Below are 22,978 nucleotides of genomic sequence, written 5' to 3'. Positions count from 1 at the left end.
TGCTCTTTTGCTGACCAGATGTTCACCACTAAAAGTGAACCAGATCCTTGAGAGGATTGACTGCTCTGGTAAAAATCACCAAGTTCCCACTGAGAAGGAAGGTGGCCCAGCTCAAAGCCCAGTGCAGCAAGTTGGTTTGTGCAGATGAAGGTGCTATGCTGCTGTGGTGTCTCCAGAGGTTGGTAACCTGGAGCCCTGGCAGTTCCCACCTCCTCTTCTTGGTGCCTTCCTGATTTCATTATACAACTGCCTTGAGAATTCAAGAAAAAATGTCCATTTGAAGTGTGCATTTCAGCCGCATGTTTATCCTCCTTGGAAACTAGTGTCCAGAGGCCTGTAAGTAGGACTATAGAGGACAGAATTGCAGCCTTGCAATTTGGATTTAGACATTGGGTTAAAGTTACAGTAACTTGGTTAAAGTTACAGTGCAATCCTATGACTGTCTACTCAGAAGTAAGTCCCATTATGTTCAATGGGGCTTACTCCCAGGAAAGTGTGTACTGTACAGTATAGGAGTGTAGCCATAGTCTTTCAACTTCCTTTGCGGCATACAATTGAAGCTGAATTGCTCATTGCTCATTAGGACATAGAACCTGTTGTTAATTTATTTGAATCCCACCACTGGTCAGAACCACAAAGTGCTGCTCCCCTGTGGTGCCCCACCCCCCACGGAGTGTGTCTGGAGGCCTTCAGAAAACTGGAAGTGCTGTTTTTAGACCCTCTGGAGGCCTCAAAAGACCTTGGAAAGGGGAGGCAGGGGGTTGCAGCGGCACCTCCTGGGTGGAACCTCTGGGCGTTTGCCCCCTGACCTGTTCCGTTTACACCAGTGCACATATGCATTAGAGAAGATTTATACCAAATTTGCAGCACCCAAGTTACATTAGCTTATCGTGTGATTGGTCGAGGCTTGACTTGGAAAACTTCCTTCTCTTTCTTGCCATGTAGCACAACATGCTTTTTTGACTGCATCTCCTAAGAGTTTCCATTCTTCTTATTCCAGAAAGGAAAGTTAAAAATTGAATGGCGTGAGCTCTCTTTTTTCAAGTACAACCATGCTGCTTTCATATTATCTCCTTTTTAATCTCACCTCTTCAATTCTAATTCAATTAGATTTTGACAGCTAGCAGATTACATAACTTCTATTTAATTAGCCGCCTGCCCCACAAGGTCCTGTTCATCAATATATCACAGACATCCCTCCTTACAAATTTCCCCTGATGATTCTTTCTATAGTTGGGTACAAAGAGCAGCATGTTGAAAACACATCCATCAGTGAGGAAAACTGGCAGAACAACCACATCAGCCAAGTAGAGCCAACATTAAATCTTATACATATTTTTTTTATTTATTTAGCCATATCTCTCTTTTTGGCTCAAAAAAGGGCCGGCAAAGTGACTCGCAATAATAGCAAAATTAACTGCCGTCATAAAACACACTGTTAACAATTAACAGCCCAATCCTACCAAACTCCCTATGGCTGTACCCAGGCTGTCTGGAGCTGAAGGAAAGGCGAAGGGGTGGGCAGTTTGTTTTAGCTCATTTCTGCTTCCCCTTTAACTTGGCTTTTTAAAAAATGTGGAGGTGGGAGGGGGAGAGAAAGGCAGCATTGGAAGCTGGCTCAGGAAACACACAAGCGCTGGCTGGGCCTGAGCCCACTCATAGGGCATAACAGCTCAATCCTAACTTGAGCTGGAACAGGCAGGCCAGTGGGCGTGTGCTGTATCTGGCGCATGTTTTGGGCTGCTCGTGGGTCAGCCTGAGGCAAGGGGAGGCTTTTCCCCTTACCCCTGAGAGAGCCACAGCAGCCCCAATGGGTCTACTCAGATCTGTGTCACCTAAATTGGTGGCACAAATCTGAGCAGCCCGGGACTGCCCCAGGCCACCCGGAAATGGGGCATAACTGCTGGATTCTGGCCCTGCCTCCTGGTCCCTGCCTACCTTCCCCCTGTGCCAAAAAGTAAAAAAATCTGACCAGGTTGTTTCACCATTTCTGGTACGTTGAACCCTAGGTTCAAGTAGCAAGTGGTTATCATTTCTTATAATGACCTGAAGTCTGTTCTAGTTGAACCATTTTCATATTTTGCAGTCACCTTTAAATTACTAGAAAAGTCCTAACCTTGGTTTTTGCCACTGCATATACAATCTCTTGACAGGCTGAGCCTGGCTGGCAGCCTCAAGTGTTTCTTGCAGGCGTAAATTGGAATTTCCATTTGTACCGGAGCGGTTTTCAATAACACCAGTCTGCCTGCAATGATTACCTCTGCCCACAAAGTACACCATGTTTGGCCTCGAACGAGAACTGGCCGCCCTTCTGCTCGCTCTTGTCACTACATATCACGGAAGAAAATGGAGATGTCCTCACTGAATAGATGACTGAAGACTGACCTCTGTAGACCCAGGAGGATGCGGCTGTCCTCCTCCTGAAGCGGAAAGTTACCAGCTGGGCTGTCCAAACCCAGTGTAGTTGTCCCCCTAAATGAGTTATTTTGCAAGCATTGTTTGCAGTTTTGCCATTAAAATTCATTGAACTACAAAAATCAATTACTATGGGACATTTCATAAATTATAAACATGAATGATATCTTCATAATGATTTCGAGAGAGGCACTTTAATAGTTTTCTTCTTTATGACTGACTTGATTCCTAATTTACAGAGGTTGCTGCTGTTGAACACAAAACAGGTAATTGGAATGTCCTACCCTCCATCTAGCTTGCAAGTTCAGTTTTAAACCTTTGTGTAATGCTACCTTTTCCACTTTTGAATAGCTGTTTTCAGCAAGGATCTGAAATCCATGTGCACCAACATTCACGTCAAATTCACGGAACTACAAAAAGCTATTACAATCTCCTCCCCCACCTTACCTGCAGGGGATATGTTCCTGTTGCTACCGCCGATACCAAAAACCGTGGGCAGCAGTGAACCCTATTCTTACTGTTGTTCCACGCAAGCCCCCCCCCCCAACTGCATCCTCTTTGCGCAGCTTGTTAGTGCTTGACCTCCAATGGTTGGTTGGCAACCTTCAGTCTCGAAAGACTATGGTATAAGCCTACAGCACCAGGTATTCCCAGGTGGTCTCCCATCCAAGTACTAACCAGGCCTGACCCTGCTTAGCTTCCGAGATCAGACGAGATTGGGCATGTGCAGGGTAATTGCTTGCTCTTTGTGCTTGGAGGGCAAGTGCTAACAAGCAGGAGCAAAGAGGAATCAATTTGGAGGGCTGCAAATGGGCAAACGGAACAAAAACGGATGAGATGAGCATGACAAGGGAATTTGTGAACATCGGATACCAGAAGTAGCTGAAACCGAATCTGCAGATACAGAGGGCAACTGTACTTTGGAAAGAAAATGGGAAGCCTTTCTCAGCACTGGGAGTGAATTTCATGTTTTCCCATGATTCCAGTAGTTTTACAGTGGAGCTCAGACATTCAGTTGTGCAGTAAGATCCTCTCACATCATAAGTACCAGGTCTGAGCGTTCTGAACATGTATGCCTGGAACAAGGTGAAGGGAACATCCCAGAACATCTTCTGAGAAAGGGTGAAGTGATTAATGGATGCGATGGAACCATGTCGATAGGGCAAATTGTTCACACATATGTATGCGTCATTGTCTGGCTCACACAAAATGGCACATGTGCCCAGACTCAGCCTTGGGCCCCCAAGTGAGCAATGTTACTGTAGGTTAACATGTCTGATATAGGCCTGTGCTTGGTGAAAAATGTGAGTGAATGGCATGTTTTTTGCTGGCAGTGCATAGCTGTCTGTAGCTGTTTCTCACTGCCCACTTTCAACATTGCCCATCCAATCATATCAGTGGGATGGACATGAGGGAAAAGGGAAAAAAAAATTGATGCTAGCATTTTGAATGGAAAGGCTTAGTATGAGTTGTTGACAGGCCTCACTTGGTAAATATTCTCGAGGTTGTAAGCATAGCCAATCATCTAAGACTTGTATGCCTTTTATTATTTATTATTCCTATTGTACTCCTTAGTGAATAAAATGTTTTAAATTTCTATCCTTTCTTTTAGTCTCTTTGTTAATTCTCACAACAACTCCTTAAGGTAGGTTAGCTTGGAAGAGAATATCTTACCAGAACCATGTAGTAAGCTCTATGCCTGAGTAAGGATCCAACCCTTGCACCACCTAAACCCAAACCTCTTATGTCTGCCATCATACTGGGCCCCAGTGACCCCCTTTCCCTCAGCATCATTTACTTTCTATCATCTCCTCCTGCCTCACTTCAGAATATTAATTTCTGTGAAAATGTTAATCTTGGGCACATGAACAAAATATACAACTTAAATGAATTATCATAATTTTGTCCGACTTGCATCATTAATTTTACTGCAGAATGTTTAGTTTTGCAGAATTTAACAGCCTCAAATTACTATAATTAATGAACCAGTTTTCATAGGATTTTATTATTTCTAACAAACCAGATTTTTCCTCAGCAAAGGAGAAATATGAGCAAAGAAAAAGACTGGGGGGGGGGGGGAAGGGACATTTGGTGTTCCCTACTGAAATCTGCTGAAGTCTGATTTCCCAATGAAACCACAACTCTTCCTTAGTTGGGAAAATAGAGGGGTGTTCAAAATGGCCCTGGTATCTGGGATTTAATTCAGGCTGTCTATGGTGCTTATTCATTTTGCAGCTATAGGCATGTAGAACCTCACCACTCATGATGAAATGATCTTTCAAGTGAGATCATTACTAATTGCCTCTGCACCTGTCGAGAAGATTGAAACCGCAAGCCCAGGATGAAGAAAAGGCGAGTCTGTTAATTTGTTTTGTTAAATGTTTGCAAACTGTCGCATCAATTACACATAATAAGAAAAAGCCAGAAGTAGTGGGCTCGGCAAGGAACCACTCTGCGGCACCTATGCCATTATCAGTAGCACATTTGTTACCATAAAGCGGGGAGAAAAACAAGCTTCCTGGCTGAGAAACAAGATCGATTTGTGCTCAAGTCATTGCACCGTTTTCTAAGTGATGTAATTAAAGCAGAGGGTAGATGCTCCTCAGAAGGAACATCGGGAGTAGAGCCCTGTCATAATGAGGATGTACATAGCAAATGTGACTGTGTGCGACCCAACATCATCATCACAATTACTGCTTAATTCAGTGCTGTTTAGAGTCTTGTTTTCTGTTGGCCTCAAGGCAGAGAAGCAAAGGTAGGCAAAGGATCCTGCTTATGATTTGAACCAATTTCTCTGGGGAGGATTGTTGGCTTTTGAACTTAGTTTACTGCTGACACAAGGAGTCTAAACATCTGAAATGAAAAATAATGCTAAGGATAATCCTAAAGGATTTTTTTTCTTGAGCTAGGATATTATTGAGGAAAACGGATGAGGAGCCTATCACTAGATACCTTGTATCATTACTTCTTCTGTGCTTGGACAATGCTGGCCTTTTCAATAGTTTCTTCTTCCTGCATGTCCAGATGGTACCTTCCCCTGTTTTTGGTAGATCTATAACCCAAACTGGAAACTGGGTAAAGGCAGATTCTGTAACTCTGGGAAACCTGCCAGGAGGATCATATAGCTCAGCTGATCCTCAGATATGGACCAGCAGGGATTCCTGAGATCAGTGGTGGTCAATCCAAGCCCCACATTTCAAAGTTTCTAGATCTTAAGTAACTTTTAAATATATGATGCTTGGATGAATGGTTGAAAACATACCCATCTTTTACTCTAGTGGTTTGTTTGCACAACTAAAAATCTCTTAGATTGGGCCTGCAGCTCCATTGGAATCCTAAGGACTTTGGTTTCTCAGCAAACTGTTTCAGCTGTGGATTTATATGTGATGTGAAAGTGCCAACAGAAGCTGTACAAATGACATACATGTTTGCCAAAACCATGTAACTGAGCACAGTAATGGGCTGGGTTTTTTTAGCAGCAGAGGGAGCAGTAGTGGGGACCAAGGGTGGCATGGTGTTGGTCTGTGTCACCAATTGTGCTGTCCCTGAGAGGAAGCATGGTAAAGAAACTGACAATCCTAACCAACATTGCAAAGGGGAGGCTGGATGGCCGGCTGGCCTGCCCCGTATTCAACGTGGGGTTGTGGCCGCCTGCATCTCAGCCCAGGACAAGGGGAATTCATTCCCCTTACCCTGGGTAAAGCTGCAGCAGTCCCAATGGTTCTAATCAGATCTGCGCCACCTAAAGAGTCCGGGGCTGCTCCAAGTTGCCTGGGACAACTCTGTGGGGCTTGTGGCAGCCTCCCTCTTCAATGGTGGCATAAAAATGCCTTATGCAACACCGCTGGACCGGTGCAAGGGACTTGTGCCAGGCCATCTACAGTTTGGGATTGCCCCCTGAGTTTTGGAGATTTGGACAGATGCTGCATCATATTCATCACTTCCCACAGACTTGAAATTGAACAAAGTTATGTCACTGGTAGCCCTAGTTTCTCTGTTCTCCTGGTTCCATTAGATGCCAGTAGTTGGAAAGTGGGATAAACAGTAACTCTTCTTTGATTGGAAATTGAATTCATGCTCTTAATAAAAACTGTAATAGTTGATCTATCTTACTACTGAACATAAAAATAACCCTTCTGATCAAACCAAAGGCTCACGTAGTCCAGTTTGTTGTTTCCAATGGTGGCCAAACAGATAATTCTAGGAATCCTATAGACAGGCATGCAGCCAGCAGTCCTTTGCTTTTTTGCTTCCCAGGAAATTGTATTCAAGTACAATTTTTATGTGGCTATCTTGACTGACAGCTTCTCACTTTTTCATACCCATCTTCCCAGTAAGGATTTGACATCCATATTCACTAAACTACAAAAATCAACAGGACTGCACTGTAAGACCTGGAATGGAAATCATACTTCTATAGTTGGAAAAAAAATAGGCAGATTTATATAGGACAGGACATGAATAGCAGAAATGTATTAAAAAGTCTCTGGCCATTAAGAAAATGCTTTTTTAAAATTCCATTCCCTTTGGAACTGTATAAATACCTTATGCACCATCCAAATTGGCTCATCAAATCAATTTATCAGGGAAGCTAATTTAATCTTGCGATGTGATGGCAAGGGTGTCTATGCAGAGGAGCATGGCTTTAATGATTTACTCAGCTTATCCTGCTTAAAGCACAATGAATGTAGTTCAACAGAACTCAAGGGAGCCGTAATGGAAAACCATGACGGAGAAGATGGAAGTGTCAGTCCGTTGACAGCTTTATCTCTAGGAAGGAGCAGAGGAGCCTGGAGCAAAAGGAAGAGACTGAGACCATGAAATAAGCATGGGGGCAAATGTCATTGTTGGTAAAAGTCAAGTGAGAGGCCAACAAACTGTGAATACAGGACATCTGTACAACATGAATAAACAACTACCAAGAGTGTGATCCGAAATGCCCTGAGATAGTAGGCAATTTCCACTCAGATCAACTGGAACTTATACATTGCGTACCTAACATCACAGCACTGGATAGACTGATGGAGTGTGATGTACCAGTCATACTGCTAAGGGGATTAAAACAGATCTGATGAGCTGGAGATGAGCCACTTGGGAGTGGACTACAAATAGCACATGCCTTTTTAGCAATAGGAGATGTTTATTTAAGGGGGACCTTAGGAGCCACGCCAATGGTGTGAAACTGACTCAGTACTGTTGAAATGGAAGGCAATCCAGGCTAGAATTCCAAACTCCCTGGGTTGTTGTAATAAAGATGATGAGTGAACTGTGCCAGGCAAAGCCATCACTGCCAAACATCTCAGAACTAGACAGCACTAACAACACCTGAGCTGCCACTGGCTGGGGAGGCAGCAGTCCTAGCCATTGCCTTTCTGAATGAGAAAGGAAAGTCTCAGAATAAAAGATGTATGGTAGATTGCATGAATGATTTTCAGCTTGAGGTGACTCTAATCTGTAGACTTCTGCTACAGATTCTTTTGCACATATTTTTACTGGCAGAGGAATCCTATGTGGCCGGTGCAATGTCCATCAAATTCGATGCATTGTCCCAGTTGCCGGGCCCGGAGGGGAGGCAGGGGGGCAAATGCCCTGAGCACTGAATCCACTTGGCACTCCAGACCATGCAGGAAGTCTTCTAAGGCTTTCAATACAATCTTAAGCAGTACTTCCAGTTTCCCAGAAGTACTGTTTAAGAACACGGGAAAGCCTCCTAGTCACTCCTAGCATCACATGAGGCTCTGTTGTGCTGTGTGAGTATGGGAATGGCATTGCGCAGGGGGCAGCATCACAAAGGGGTGGCATCGTGGACCTTTGCCCCAGGGCACAGCGAGAGGCAGGTCTGTTACTGCATTGTCCTGGTGCAGGGGTGTCCAAAGTTTTTAGCAGGGGGGGCCACATTGTCTCTATGACTCTGTGTCGGGGGCCGGGGGGGAAGAATTAATTTACATTTAAAATTTGAATAAATTTACATAAGTTTACATAAATGAATATATTAAAGATGAACTTATATGAATGAATGAAAGTCTTGCAATAGCTCAAAGCCTATAAAAGGCCTTGCACAAAGCAAGGTTGGCCTTTCCTTTGCTGCCGCTGCTGCATCACAGATGTGAAACAGCAAGCAGTGGAGGGAGACTTCATCCCACAGCGAATGTGAGAGGTCAAACAGTCGCCCTCACGCTGAGAGCAGTTGCGTCAGGCCAGTGTGGGCTCCAACAAAGCTCCAGAGGACCAGAGGACCAGAGGCTCATTGGCGGCTCATTGGAGACTGGGGGCTCTCTGGGCGCATTGAGAGGCCTCAAGGGCCACAAGTGGCCCCAGGGCCGGGGTTTGGGCACCCCTGTCCTGGTGGATGGTTGAGGGGGAGGGATTACCATGTATCTTGGTTGTTGCATAGTCCCCAATTGGACTCATGTGAGCAACACCAGTTCTGTTGCTGGCGTAGTGCTTCAGAGCCACTGGGGGCATGTCCATCTCAAGAAGAGGTTTGGGATCCAGTGGCCACCAACTCTGTCTCATTTTACCCTCATCCCTCCCCTCTCTACATTTTTCCACCTCTCCACTGGTAGGGTTGTGCAGATTCTCTCTCCTATTGCCAGTGGCAAGTGGCTTTGTCACTGCTGCACTGGTGCCTGTCCAACAGTTGTGAGTGGAGGAGCTTCTGCAATGGTAGGGCTGTCTTTGTGCTGGTGTACTTGATGGTACACTATCAAGATGGTACATCTTGCAAAGTACATCTTGCAAGAGGTACATCAAGATGGTACATCTGCAAGAGGGATCTGAAGGCCTTAGGAGTGGACCTCAACAAGTGGGAAACCCTGGCCTCTGAGTGGCCCGCTTGGAGGCAGGCTGTGCAACATGGCCTTTCCCAGTTTGAAGAGACACTTGGCCAACAGTCTGAGGCTAAGAGGCAAAGAAGGAAGGCCCATAGCCAGGGAGACAGACCAGGGACAGAATGCACTTGCTCCCAGTGTGGAAGGGATTGTCACTCCCGAATCGGCCTTTTCAGCCACACTAGACACTGTGCCAGAACCACCTTTCAGAGCGCGATACCATAGTCTTTCGAGACTGAAGGTTGCCAACTACTTGATGGCATGCTGGCATTTCCCAGGGATAGAACTGGGCCATAAGAGAGTGAAAGTTCAGGTAGATGCGAACCTGAAGAACAAGCAGAAACAAATTAAGGCTCATCGTGTGCCTTCCCAGAAGATGTCATGATGGATTCTGATGTGAATGCACAAAGTGGCTGATGGTCAATCAAGGATTCTGAGAGTCAATGACAAAGAAGTCAGTGTTATCATGAATTCTTCATGGTAATTTGAAATCCATTGCTTACTCCTCTTCAGGAACATCTCTTGTCAAATAGCTTTGAATTCCTGTGGACAGCAATCATTTAGGGCCTGTACTAGACAAGGTGTAAAATCTTTCACTATTTAATCATATGGCCTTTCTAATATTTTTTTTCCTCAGGTTAATGTGCCCCAGTGAATTTGACCTGCTAACAACTGGCATACCTCCATGTTTGGGGTCAATCTCCTTGTCAGGAAAGTTGAGAAGCCCTTGGCAGTTTCTGGTCTTTTCCTTCTGTGTTTGAGCTGAGTGATGCCACTGTCGTTGCTGAGAACCCAGTAGCAACTTCCGATTTTTCACTCAGTTATCACAAAACAAGACAGGACAGAAAATGAGTTTTACACACTTGTTCCAAAACCTTTAAAGACCATCATCCAAGGAATGGCTGTCAATCTCTGTTCCTGAGCACACAACAGAAGTGCCATTTTAAAATCAATTCATTTTGCCTGGCCTGACCTGTATGATCCAGACTGAGGTCAAATAATTCTCTATGAAGTTTTGCAATCTCTCTCATTTATCATAATACATCTTAGCAGTGCCATTTAAAAAGTGGCACTGTGCCTGTTTATATTAGAAAAGGACAAATGAGGACTGTTTAAATCATTTCCAGTGACTCTGTATCACCATCCAATTCGAGAAGGGGAAACCGGACTACTCCAAAAAGATGCCACATATACACATATCCTCAGAGAGGCCAGTTCCCTCCCTACACCATGATACTTTCATCTATGAGGAAGCAGTTTCCTTCAAAGTATCCTATTCAACTGTTCAACTGGGAGCCCAGGTCTACCCATCTGGTTGACCTGGTCTCTGGAGTTAAGGTAGCGCTCATGGCCCCCCCCCCCACACAAACACTGAATCCACCCCTGCTGCCCACACAGTGTCAGCAGCTAGATACAGTAAAATAGAAAATCAAATGCACTCCTCTCTAAAATCTTTTAAATATAGAAAATCCTTGCAGAAAATTAGCATCCTCGTATTTAGGCTCACACTAGATTGGAAAGTATTCTGTGTGCACTAAAACTTACTTCTGCAGCAGCTGTAGTCCTGCAGCTCCTATACACTCTTTCATGGTTAGTAGATCCACAAGCCAAAGCGCTACTGTAGCACACCAGTTTCTTCCCAGATTTGACACTGGGGTAATGAATGTCATGCATGCATTATTCGGCCTAGCGTATATGGCTAGTGGCAGCCACCACTGCTGCACACCCAGCATCCCTTGCTTGAAATATAAGATCCCAGCTAATTTTGGACCCCCCCCCTTTGGCTTCTGGGCCCCCTCTTTGACTCTAGGACTCAGTAGAAATGATTGCTTGTCCTCCCTCTCATGGGCCCTGTCTCAATGACCTGGGATGGTGACAGCAGCTGAAAACTACTAGATTTCTACCCCATTCAGCTACTGAACTAGGAAAAACAGAAAATGGCTACTAGGCACTAGTCCTGTCAGTAAATCTGCCTTGTCCTGGTACAATCCTGGACAATTGGTCAAGACATAGTTTTCAGCTCTTTCACAAATGTTATTATTTCCTCTTCCAGCACTTTTTAGAGTTGTGCATGTGGCAAAAACCAGGACGGTCTTATTTGGCCATGTTAACTGAAAACAAAAATTCATATTGTATATAAATGACTTGTGGGTTTTGGAATGATTCCTTTAAGCATTAATGTGTGACAATCTGTGCTAATCCTGCTGATTGTTTCTTTCTATCTCCTAAAAGACCTTTTGGATAATGTGATTTTAAAAACTATCTCATTGAGAACAGCAGAATTACATTCTACAGATAAAAACATTAAGCCCTTAGCATGTTGATCATCTCATAACAAAACAAAAGTTTCCAATAATTTTCATTCACTTGATGCCTTGTTTGTTCCAAAAGCCAAGTGACCAAATTGTAGGTTTATAAAAATTTTAATGCTTCAGTAATTTAAAATCATGTCTGCTTGCACTTTCCAGTGCTGGAATTCATCTGTTCCTTCAGGCATGGGATTTGGAATGAATGGATAAGAGGCCTATTTTCTATTTGTGCTTCAATTTGGAAGAAGCTCAGAAATCATTATACCAGTGCAATTCAGCTGTTGCTGAGCTAATTCACATTATATCATAAGCAGAATTAGGAAAACAAATAAATTTCTTGAAGGATAAGAATATGCATAGTAATCTCTGAACATAATGGGGATGACACAAGAAAAAAGAAAACAAATGAAACTGCAGCTTCCTCTTGGTGCAAATAGCAGCTTTGGGTGCCCAGACTGAACTGGGACCAGAGTGCCGGGGGAAAGTGTTAAAAACCTCCCACTTGCACTGCAGTCCTGATCTGGATTCCCTTTGTGATTGCTGCACAAAGGCTTTCTATTGGTTGTTCCAAGCAATGGTGCCTTTAGAATGTACCAGCACCACAAGTAGAGTTGTTAAAGACCTTGACTGTACATCACCATTCATTTTGTATGACGTAAGAGCACTGATGGATCAGGCCAAAGGTCCATCTAGTCTAGCTTCCTGTATCTCACTGTGGCCCACCAGATGCCTCCAAGAGCACACAGTACAACAAGATGTATCCTGTTGCCACTCCCTTGCATCTGGCATTCAGAAAGAGCCTACTTCTAGAACCAGGAGGTGCTACCGTGTTTCCCCCAAAATAAGACCTACCCTGAAAATAAGACCTAGTGAGTTTTTTGAGAATTGCTGAAATATAAGACCTAACCTGAAAATAAGACCTAGTTGTGATGGGGGGAGGGGTCCTTGGGCAGGGGTGTGTGGATAACATGACTGGGAACAATGCACTCCCATGTGCCACCTAGAAAGCTCCTGCTGTGCTGCCTTGGGCAGAGGATGCTGAGGAGGAGCTGAGGCGGAAAGCAGCAAGCAAGGCAACCCTGCCTACCGGGCTCTGAGGCTCTCCACACTTTCCAGGGAGTAAGTCCCATTAACTATAAGGGGACTGACTTCTGAGTAGACAGGCAGGCAGGCATCCTCCTGGGCACTTAGGGAACACCCTCTCCACACCTTCCAGGGAGTAAGTCCCATTAACTATAAAGGGACTGACTTCTGAGTAGACAGGCAGGCAGGCATCCTCCTGGGCGATTAGGAAACACCCTCTCCACACCTTCCAGGGAGTAAATCCCATTAATTATAAAGGGAGTGACTTCTGAGTGGGCAGGCAGACAGGCAGGCCTCTCCCGTCACCTAGAAAGCGCCTGCTATGCTGCCTTGGGCAGAGGACACTGTTGTTGGCAACCTTCAGTCTCGAAAGACTATGGTATCACGCTCTGAAAGGTGGTTCTGGAACAGCATCTAGTGTGGCTGAAAAGGCCGATTCAGGAGTGACAATCCCTTCCACACCGGGAGCAAGTGCAGTCTGTCTCTGGTCTGTCTCCGTGGCTATGGGCCTTCCTTCTTTGCCTCTTAACCTCAGACTGTTGGCCAAGTGTCTCTTCAAACTGGGAAAGGCCATGCTGCACAGCCTGCCTCCAAGTGGGCTGTTCAGAGGCCAGGGTTTCCCACTTGTTGAGGTCCACTCCTAAGGCCTTCAGATCCCTCTTGCAGATGTCCTTGTATTGCAGCTGTGGTCTACCTGTAGGGCGCTTTCCTTGCACAAGTTCTCCATAGAGGAGATCCTTTGGGATCCGGCTGTCATCCATTCTCACAACATGACCGAGCCAATGCAGGCATCTCTGTTTCAGCAGTGCATACATGCAAGGGATTCCAGCTCATTCCAGGACTGTGTTGTTTGGAACTTTGTCCTGCCAGGTGATGCCAAGAATGCGTCGGAGGCAGCGAATGTGGAAAGCGTTCAGTTTCCTCTCCTGTTGTGAGCAAGGAGTCCATGACAGAGTCCATGGCAGAGGATACTGAGGCACTTGAAAGCAGCAAGTGAGACAACCCTGCCTACCAGGCTCTGAGGTCTTCACACCTTCCAGGGAGTAAGTCCCATTAATTATAAAGGGACTGACTTCTGAGTAGACAGGCAGGCAGGCATCCTCCTGGGTGCTGAGGGGATATTTTTGTATAGCATGTTTTTGTACATGAATGACTGTGGATTGTTGTACATTAAAAAAACAAAACCAACCCTGAAAATAAGACCTAGTGTGTATTTTGAGACAAAAAAAATATAAGACGGTGTCTTATTTTCAGGGAAACACAGTTTCAGTGACATGCTGGGTTAATGACACGCTGGGTAGAGAAATAATTTGTCAGTTCTAAAGCTCCCAACACTCAATTTTAGAGGATGTCTCCTGGTTCTGGTGGTGTGTGTGAGAGCAAAGAACATCCCTCTATCCACCCCATACATAATTTTATATGTCTCCCTATCCTATGCATGTCTACTCAGAAGTAAGTTCCATTATAGTCAATGGAGCTTACTCCCAGGAAAGTGTGGATAAAATTGCAGCCTTAATCATGTCTCCCCTCATGCACCTTTTCTCTCTAGAACGAAGAGTTCCAAATGCTGTAGCCTTTCGTCGTAAGGCAGGTGCCCCAGAGAAGTAATTATTTTGATTGCTTCTTCTGCACCTTTTCCAATCCCCCAAAATGAATGTAAAATATGTAGATAAACATTCCACATGATCATTTCAGAATCAGTGATTCCATGGGAAACTACGGAAAAACAAGGCTGGTGCTCAAATGCTGGTGACCTATGTTCTGTGAATGGTGAAGGCAGAGAGCACACAACATGGTGAGCATATGACTCTTTGTGTCAAGTTGCTTATCAGAGACACTGAACACAAATATCTTGTCATGGGAAGACAGCTTGCCTTGGGGTGCCATTTAGGGGTGCCAGCAAGAACCCCTGCTAACTGGGTAAGAGGCACTTTTTCAAGTGGGTGCTCCTCTTTTTAGCAGGGGGAGAGTAACTGGCCCTCCTCGCCCCAGCAGTGTCTTTTCTAGTGGCTGTCTGCTGGTGTTCTTTTTGCATCTTTTTAGATTGTGAGCCCTTTTGGGACAGGGAGCCATTAGTCGTTTGATTTTTCTCAGTAAACTGCTTTGTGAACTTTTAGTTGAAAAGCGGTATATAAATACATTTGACAATGATAATTTAATTACAGCCTCAACCTGTGACCAAACTGTGTCCAGATATGCAGACACATGGAAAGTCATATTCAGACAACTCTTGTCCTCAGAGAAGATTAAACTGGAACATAGGCCCAACCAAACCCTCCCTGGTGCTTGAGGCAGCTGGGGAAGGCACCACCCCCTCCCCACTCTACCACCATGCTACTCTTCCAACTTCCTTTCCAACTCTTTGTCTTTTGAAAAGTCACAGTGTGGGGAAAAGTATATGTGCAGTGCAGGCATGTGTGCAATAGGCTAGCCAATATGGCAGCTGTGGAGACAGGCACCACCTGAGGTAGCACCATACCTCACTGGTGAGCTGGCAATGTCGGAACAGGCATTACAATCTCTGCACACAAACTGGAGGTTGTCCATGACTTTGCGTACCTTGACTCAACGATCTCCGACACTCTTTCTCTTGATACCAAGCTAAACAGATGCATAGGCAAAGCAGCTACCACGTTTTCCAGACTCGAAAAGAGTCTGGTCCAACAAGAAGCTGACGGAACATACCAAGATCCAGGTCTACAGAGCTTGCATCTTGAGCACACTTCTGTACTGCAGCGAGTCATGGACTCTTCACACACAACAGGAGAAGAAGCTGAACGCTTTCCACATGTGCTGCCTCTGACGCATCCTTGGTATCACCTGGCAGGACAAAGTTCCAAACAACACAGTCCTGGAACGAGCTGGAATCCCCAGCGTGTATACACTGCTGAAACAGAGACGCCTGCGTTGGCTTGGTCATGTCGTGAGAATGAGTGATGGTCGGATCCCAAAGGATCTCTTCTATGGAGAACTTGTGCAAGGAAAGCGCCCTACGGGTAGCCACAGCTGTGCTACAAGGATATCTGCAAGAGGAATCTGAAAGCCTTAGGAATGAATCTCAACAGATGGGAAACCTTGGCCTCTGAGCGGCCCGCTTGGAGGCAGGCTGTGCAGCATGGCCTCTCTCAATTTGAAGAGACACTTGGCCAACAGACTGAGGCTAAGAGGCAAAGAAGGAAGGCCCTTAGCCAGGGAGACAGACCAGGGACACACTACACTTGCTCCCAGTGTGGAAGGGATTGTCACTCCCGAATCGGCCTTTTCAGCCACACTAGACGCTGTGCCAGAACCACCACCTTTCAGAGCGCGATACCATAGTCTTTCGAGACTGAAGATTGCCAACAAGAATAATGATGAGATTACAACTCTTGAGCACAAGATACCTCACACTTCTACAAGTTGAGAAATTGGACAATTATATTACGTGCTGTTAAAAGTCACATTTCTAGGCTTTACAAAGAAGTAGATGCATCTCTGATTAATTCTCTGAATGAGAGCAAAAGGCATCATTTATGCTCTTATCTCCTCTCCTCTGAGCTTGGAGAAATAAAAAAAGATAAGAAAACACATCTTTCTTGCACAATCGCATAAGCTTTGAGCTCTCACCACCCAATTCTAAACCTATCCAGATCCTGTTTATGAGCTGGAAGTTTCTGTGGACACATCCTTTGGATCACCCCATCTGCAAGAACTTCCCAATTTAGATCCAATCTGTATACACAAAGAGATGGGCATGCTGATCTCATCCTGCCATTGAAGTGAATAGAGAAGCTGACAAATGCAAAGGCTTATTCATTTCTTTTATTTGATTCCTGCCTTTTTTCCAAGGCAGCATTCATGGAGGCAATTTCATTTTATCCTCACCAACCCTGTGAGGCAGGATTAACTAAGACTGACCCAAGGTCACCCAGTGAATTCCATTGGCTGAGTGGGGAGCTGAATCCAGGTCTTTCCAATCCATGTATATTGATTGCACCAAACTAGCTGTGATAAAGTGTCACAGATGGGTATATTTTCACACGTGATGTACTGCTTCCTGTATGTAAATATTTTCTGTTTAAGAAACACATCACGTTTTAAATGGCTTATGTGTACTTATGTGTACAAGAATAGTAATGTGCTTGAGCAACAGTCCAGTCAATCTGATCCATGCCATGGTAAGACATGTGGTAACAGAACCTTTCTGGGGTTATTCAAGCAGCCAAAGGCATATTAAGTGCCTGGAATGAATAAGTGAATCACATAAATATCACACTATAGGCTAAAATTATTTGCAGGTCTTCCCAGTGCACATTTGCATTCATTTGAATAGACTAGACTAAATGGGAAAACTTACAGCATAGTCCTATGCATGTCTACACGGATGTTTTCCCATTTACTGTCCCCGCACATCAAACATTACCTACTCATGGCAAGCTAGCATATTCGCTTATGGCCAATGGACACATTTAGGACAGCAGAACACAGTTGCAAAGTGGTTTGTGGCAGTGCACACAGCCCGCTGCCGGCAGCCATTTTGGAAGTGCTGCTGCAAATTGCGGCTGGCCACTGGACCCAGATAGGTACGTCACATGGTGGTAGAGGCAGAGGATGGGTGGAACGGAGATGGAAGAGGAAGGAATGGGGATGAGACAGGGCAGCAATGGGGCAGACCAAAGCCAAGAAGGGAGTGGGCACCACTGATATCCTACCCCCCTTCTTGGCCTCAAACTGCCTTCCCAGGCTTCCTCAGACTTGCGCCAGCAACATCACTGGTGCAGATTTGAATAGACTCATGGAGGTGGTAGAGGCTTCCTCCAGGCAAGGAAACAAATGTTCCCTTACCCAGAGGAAACTTCTAGGGTCTAAAACTCACCCACAGAATGCAGCATGTGTCCCCCACAGCTGTATTGGTACAGTGGAAGTTAGGTGGGAAAGGGTTACCTGAGTCTAATCTCATGCATAAATCCTATTGTGGTCAAAGGGGTTTAAGTTCCACTCATAAATCCTTATTGTGGTCAAAAGGGCTTATTCCCAAGAAAGTGTGTATAGAACTGCAGCTGAACAGTGCAATCATTAGATTATGCTCTGCTCATTTTTTCTCCAACATGTTTCATTCATTCACTTTTTCAAAGCTTTATAAAGGAACCCAGTCTATTGTTTAGTATACTTAATTGATGATCTCTCTCCACCTAATTACAAATGCATTCTAAAAGAACCACTTCAAATGCTTGATGGGGTTGGAAGAGATGGGCAGATTTAAAATCGCATTTTATTTATTTTAAATTAATGCTGCTGTTCCAGGGAGCTATATGCATTTATCTAGCTCACTTTCCCGAGGAAGGTGCATATTTTTTCCCTTTCCCAAGAGTAAGAGACAAAGTGAGAGAGCCATTATGAAAAAGAAATCTATTTCCTCACTGTGTTGGTTAAAAAAAAAAAAGTCACGAACACCCACTCCAGTGTTGTTATAGCTCTGTTTTCTTGGTAATGAGACCGATCATGTTTTTACAGCTCGATGTCTCTTGTTTGTCATTTTTATCTTTGTTACTGAATTCTTCTGGGTTCAGGCTGGTGTAGAAATATCCCATGATGGAGAAGATGACAAAGACAATGAAGAGGAGCACAGCAAATAAGACAAACTCAGCCCACTGGATAAGAGAAAATTACAAAACACAACATATTATTTACTGCTCTTTCTCTGACATATTCTGATTGAGAGACAAACCAGATGCAACACTAAATGCATTGTCAGAGCTTTCACTCCCCCCCAAAAGTTAAATAGCAGTAGTGAGAAGTGGGGCTCAGGGTTGGGATAGTGGCACATGGGAAAAGGGTACATAATACCTTTCCTCTGTCAAAGCATCCAGTCTGAAGCTTCCACATGCATCTATGGGAGCATCCCTCCTAGGGCTAATAGCACTGGCGGGGGGTGGGTGGAATTTTCACTGGGACCATGGTGTAGAAAGGTGTTAAATACATACTCCCTGCATAAATGCCACTGCCTTGCTCCTGGTTGGCTCTTCTGTGGCAGCTATTTAATTTTAGGGAGAGAGGACGTTCAAATGATGTGCTTAGTGTCACATCTGGTTTGACCCTTATGCGTAGTTTCCAGGCTGTGTCCCCCTCCACATAGTCAATGGAGCCACTCTTGCTTGGCTGCAGGAGCAGAACAGCACCATGAGCCTTCAGCTCATTTTCTGGATCAAAAGCATGCGGGCCAAAAAAGTAAAGTGTCCATTTTTACAGGACAGATTGTTATGCTCTAGAACATCCCCACAGGCATTTTAATCTCTCAAGACACCATGGAGTGATATTAGCATTGGCTGTATTTTCTGAAAACAAAACCAAATTGTCCCCCCTGTAGGTCATGTGGGTCACTGTAGGTCATCATGTTGAAACAATAGCACAAATTATAAAGGGACAAATTAAGTCATTCTTTGGTCCTGACTGGTCATCTAAATGTGCACATCTGTGGACCAATTCACATGATCATTGAGCATGTGGTTGCTGCTCAGAAATTGTGCATTTCTGTTTCCACTGGATATCAGTTAGTTCCCAGCCTGTCATGAGCATCCACTGCGATAGGCAGGATTCAACTTTTGACCCACCAACAAATCTGTTGCTTTGGAGCATTTGAAAATGGTTGCTGAAAGATAACTCTTGAGCCAAGGAGCAGAGGTACATTTATGACTGAGCAAGAATGTGACATATTTCTGTTAAATTAATCTATTTTAATGAGTTATTCTTTTCAATGTCCTTTCGGTGAACATTCTGAACACTCACATCTCTTGTTACTGGTTCAGTTTGTAACAACACATGTGTTCAGCTAAATGCCCTGGCATTAATGTGGTTTGAGCCATTAATTTGTGAGGAAGGACACTAAATTGAAGGGGGCACTAATTGCACTCAACTCTGTTTGTTGCATCAGCTCCACAGTTTAATTAGTTAATTACTCATTTGCTCAGTGGCCTTGCTCCCCATTATGCAGGTTAATCAGTTCTGAGGTGAATCTCTTCTTCTCTCTACATTCATTACCACTGGAATATGTACAAGAACCTTCTCACTAGATTTTAGGTAAGTAACCTAATCATACGTTATTAAACTCCAGGCATTCATTCATTCATTCATTCATTCATACATTCATTCATTTTGTTTCAGTTCCCTCTGGAAATTGTAATTTATTTATGTATTACATTTATATCCTATGTTTCTTCCATCCTAGAGTTCAAGGGGGCTTAGGTGGACTTCTTTGGTGGTCACCCATCTAGGCTCTGACCTGCTTAGCTTCAGCAAAGTGGTTGTATCATATGTGCTAAGGCCATCCCCTTGTGTCTTATGACCCTATGTATTTGCTATTTATTACCTATAGACTCTAAAGGAGAATTGGAAAAGTAAGAAAGGAAAAAAAACCAGGTACTAGACCAGAAAGTCTTAAGAAGGCAACATGCTCGCAGAATTAAGTAGAAAAACTGCCAGTGTGTTGTAGAGATCCAAAGTGGACTACTTTGTAGACCAGCAGGCCTCAAAGTTGCGGCCTCTGTGCACCAAGAATGCAGTCGCCAGTGCGACTGGCACTTACAGTTCCAGGGCGCTGTGGGACTTCATGTCCCCAGATTGGGATGCTGCAATGCTCTGGCCAGTCGTGTCTATGGTGCAATGCCCCAGTGAGCATTGCACCCAGATTTCTGTAAATACTCAACTACCTGGATCGTCGCGTCATCCCAATCTGGGGACATGAAGTCCTGCGGCACATCAGAACTGTCAGTGCTGGTCACAGGAGGGAAAGATTTGCCTGAATCCCGGATTCAGTCATTGGGCCAGGGTTTGACCAGCCCTATAGTAGACCAAAGTGACCTGGGCCAGATTCTTGCTCAGCTATTGAACACGCGCTCTCTCTCTCTCTCTCTCTCTCTCTCTCTCTCACACACACACACACACACACACACACACATGCAAAGGGGTAACCCTATGTACATTGCTCTGAGTTCCCTGGTGGACAGATAGGATTGTAACAGCCCAATCCTATTCTGGACTGTTGGGGCAGGGCCTTCTACTGTTGTAAAATGTAAAACAGAGTGTGCCAGAGTCTGTCAGCAACCATTTTGGGAGTGTTGCTGTAAGAGGAGGCAGCACTCCACATGTGTTGCCAGACCTTGCTGTGAGAAGGCCCACTGGAGAAGGCGAGGCAGTGGCAGGGATGGGTGTGGGTGTGGAGGAAGCAGGGAGGGAGTGAAACTGAGTAGGGAGGGGGGAATGGGGGCCAGGAGGCTATGGGAGGGGATGAATCTGGAAGTGACAGCAGAAACTGAATCCTATCCTCTCTTTTTACAGCCTCCCCACCCCTTTCTTACCCTTGGACTTACACCAGCTACAGAGCTGGTGCAGGTCCGAGGAGACCCATTGAACAGTGGCTTACGAAGGAGTAAGGGGAAATAATTCCCCGTTCTCCTCTGGATCTTCCAATCCCCTCCCACTCCACTGGATACAGTATGCTCCTTTTTTGCCAAGCTGCACCAGTGAGGGGGATGAAGGATAGGATTGGGTTCAAAGGCAGCAAAAGCAGTTATATGTGCAGGTACTACCCAATTAGCATCCAGTTGTTAGTCCTGTGACATGCTTGCCTGGAGAATGGGAGCAGAATTTATCACCCTACTGATCATTTTTTGTTTCATGAAAGCTGAACAATCAGAGAGGGGTCTTGAACTATGTGTGAGAATGCCTGGGACTCACAGACTACGACCTCCACATGGCTGTGGCCCTCGAAACACTGGGAATTCATATTTTGAAAAATCGGTTCCACACTTGACATCCGTTATTACATGCATTATATAATTGCTTAACTCTTGTGTAATTCTCTGTTCCATCACAAGGGGTGCTTAAGAAATGTCTTTGTGCATGCTCCAGTGGTTGTTCTATCAGCAATCACCCTCCAGACAATGGTCATTTCCAGCACACAATTGCCCTTAGTTCTCCCAATAGAGGTGTATGCGCACCAAACATCCTGAAAGCAGAATGCAATCTCCTGCAAGCAATTCCAACAACTCCAGTACAAGCAATGTTGACAACATATTCTGTTCCATACCTGGGTCAAAGGTGCAGCTTGGGCAACAATCAGCACAATAACATTTCCAAAGGCCACAGTTAACAGCCAGCCCGCCTGCAACACCGACTTCATGCTGGCAGGAGCCTGGAAAAAAAAAAGAGAAGCACAGGACATTCTCAAACATTGGGGAACATTTTGTTTCCTGAACACATCTCCCCAGCGCAGGGAGTACCATGATGGGACTGAGCCTGGTCACTTTCCTGCTTTGTGCAGAGGGAAGCAAATCCCCTGAGGTCTGATTCACACACCAGTGCACTGTGAAATGCATAAGCAGATTTTATTGACCATCAATATAGCTGAGGCGATATGAACATTCTCCTTACGGTGGATGGCTCATAGTCTGTGATGGATCATTCATATGTACATGTCACAGTTTGATGATGACCAATCACATGGTGAACAGGCACATGTAAATCAGCCCTCAGCCATGACAGAAAATGACATGGTTTTGAGATCCTGGGTATCTTTCCTCTGTTCTCTGGAGGTACTCATGTGTGATGTTAACTAAGTTATTATAACTTAGTTATTACCACTGCATTTTTGGCCAATTTGATTCCTCCCAGTTAACATCAGTGCATTTTTGGACTATTTTCTTTCAACTTACACCTATAATAATAAATACCCCTGGGGGCTGGGGATAAGAATAGGCCCTCAGTTTGGCTGTACTTGTCGTAAGAGGTGACTAAACAGCCACCGGGTAGATGGGACTCGTTAGCCTGGGAAGGCAGCTCATCTGAGAGAAGGAAAACTCTGATCCCAAACCTCCACTGCCTTGTGGCTATATCCAGTTATGGAAAAGGCTTCAGGAGTCAACCTCGAGGCAAAATCCGGAGCCAGAGTCCCTGAGGCAGTTCATGGCTGAACACAGTCATGTTCTGGCAACTCCTGCGACGCCGCTGGAACCAACCGTATTGGCCTCTGCCTTTCCATTGGACCATTTCAGCGACATGGAGAGGGGGGATTTGCTGCATGGGTAACAGCCTATCCTCCATACCTACTTTACCCAGGCTTCGCACTCTGGAGAGGACACTCTGTTCCAGAACCACCATTCAGAGCGTGACACCATAGTCTTTCGAGACTGAAGGATGCCAACAACACCTATAATCTAATTATCCACGGATTTTTCACCCGCAGTTTTAAATTAAAGGGAAAAAGTCATTTAACAATAGCCTTGTTAATGTGAGAGAGGCCAGCAGGGTGACAATCCATCAATCATTCTCTCTCTAGGCACTTAAAGCAGCTTCACTCCAAGGCAG

General features: G+C 44.9%; 1 protein-coding gene and 1 pseudogene across 1 annotated transcript in view; both read right to left on the bottom strand.

Annotated features, from left to right (window-relative positions):
* Nucleotides 1-3,044: 3,044 nt before the first annotated feature.
* LOC136637233 (5S ribosomal RNA) lies at nucleotides 3,045-3,165 on the bottom strand (annotated as a pseudogene).
* Nucleotides 3,166-18,084: 14,919 nt separating this feature from the next.
* Nucleotides 18,085-22,978, bottom strand: part of SLC15A2 (solute carrier family 15 member 2) — a 70,852-nt gene continuing 65,958 nt past the window's right edge. The window contains exons 21-22 of the mRNA XM_066634236.1: nucleotides 21,702-21,806; nucleotides 18,085-18,267 (exon numbers count right to left, since the gene is read on the bottom strand). Of these exons, the coding sequence (XP_066490333.1) occupies nucleotides 18,085-18,267; nucleotides 21,702-21,806 (288 nt within the window). The remainder of the gene's footprint in view (nucleotides 18,268-21,701; nucleotides 21,807-22,978) is intronic.

The sequence above is a fragment of the Tiliqua scincoides genome, chromosome 1, assembly GCF_035046505.1.
Source record: "Tiliqua scincoides isolate rTilSci1 chromosome 1, rTilSci1.hap2, whole genome shotgun sequence".
NCBI classification, from domain to species: domain Eukaryota; kingdom Metazoa; phylum Chordata; class Lepidosauria; order Squamata; family Scincidae; genus Tiliqua; species Tiliqua scincoides.
This window is presented reverse-complemented; position numbering and strand designations above follow the sequence as displayed.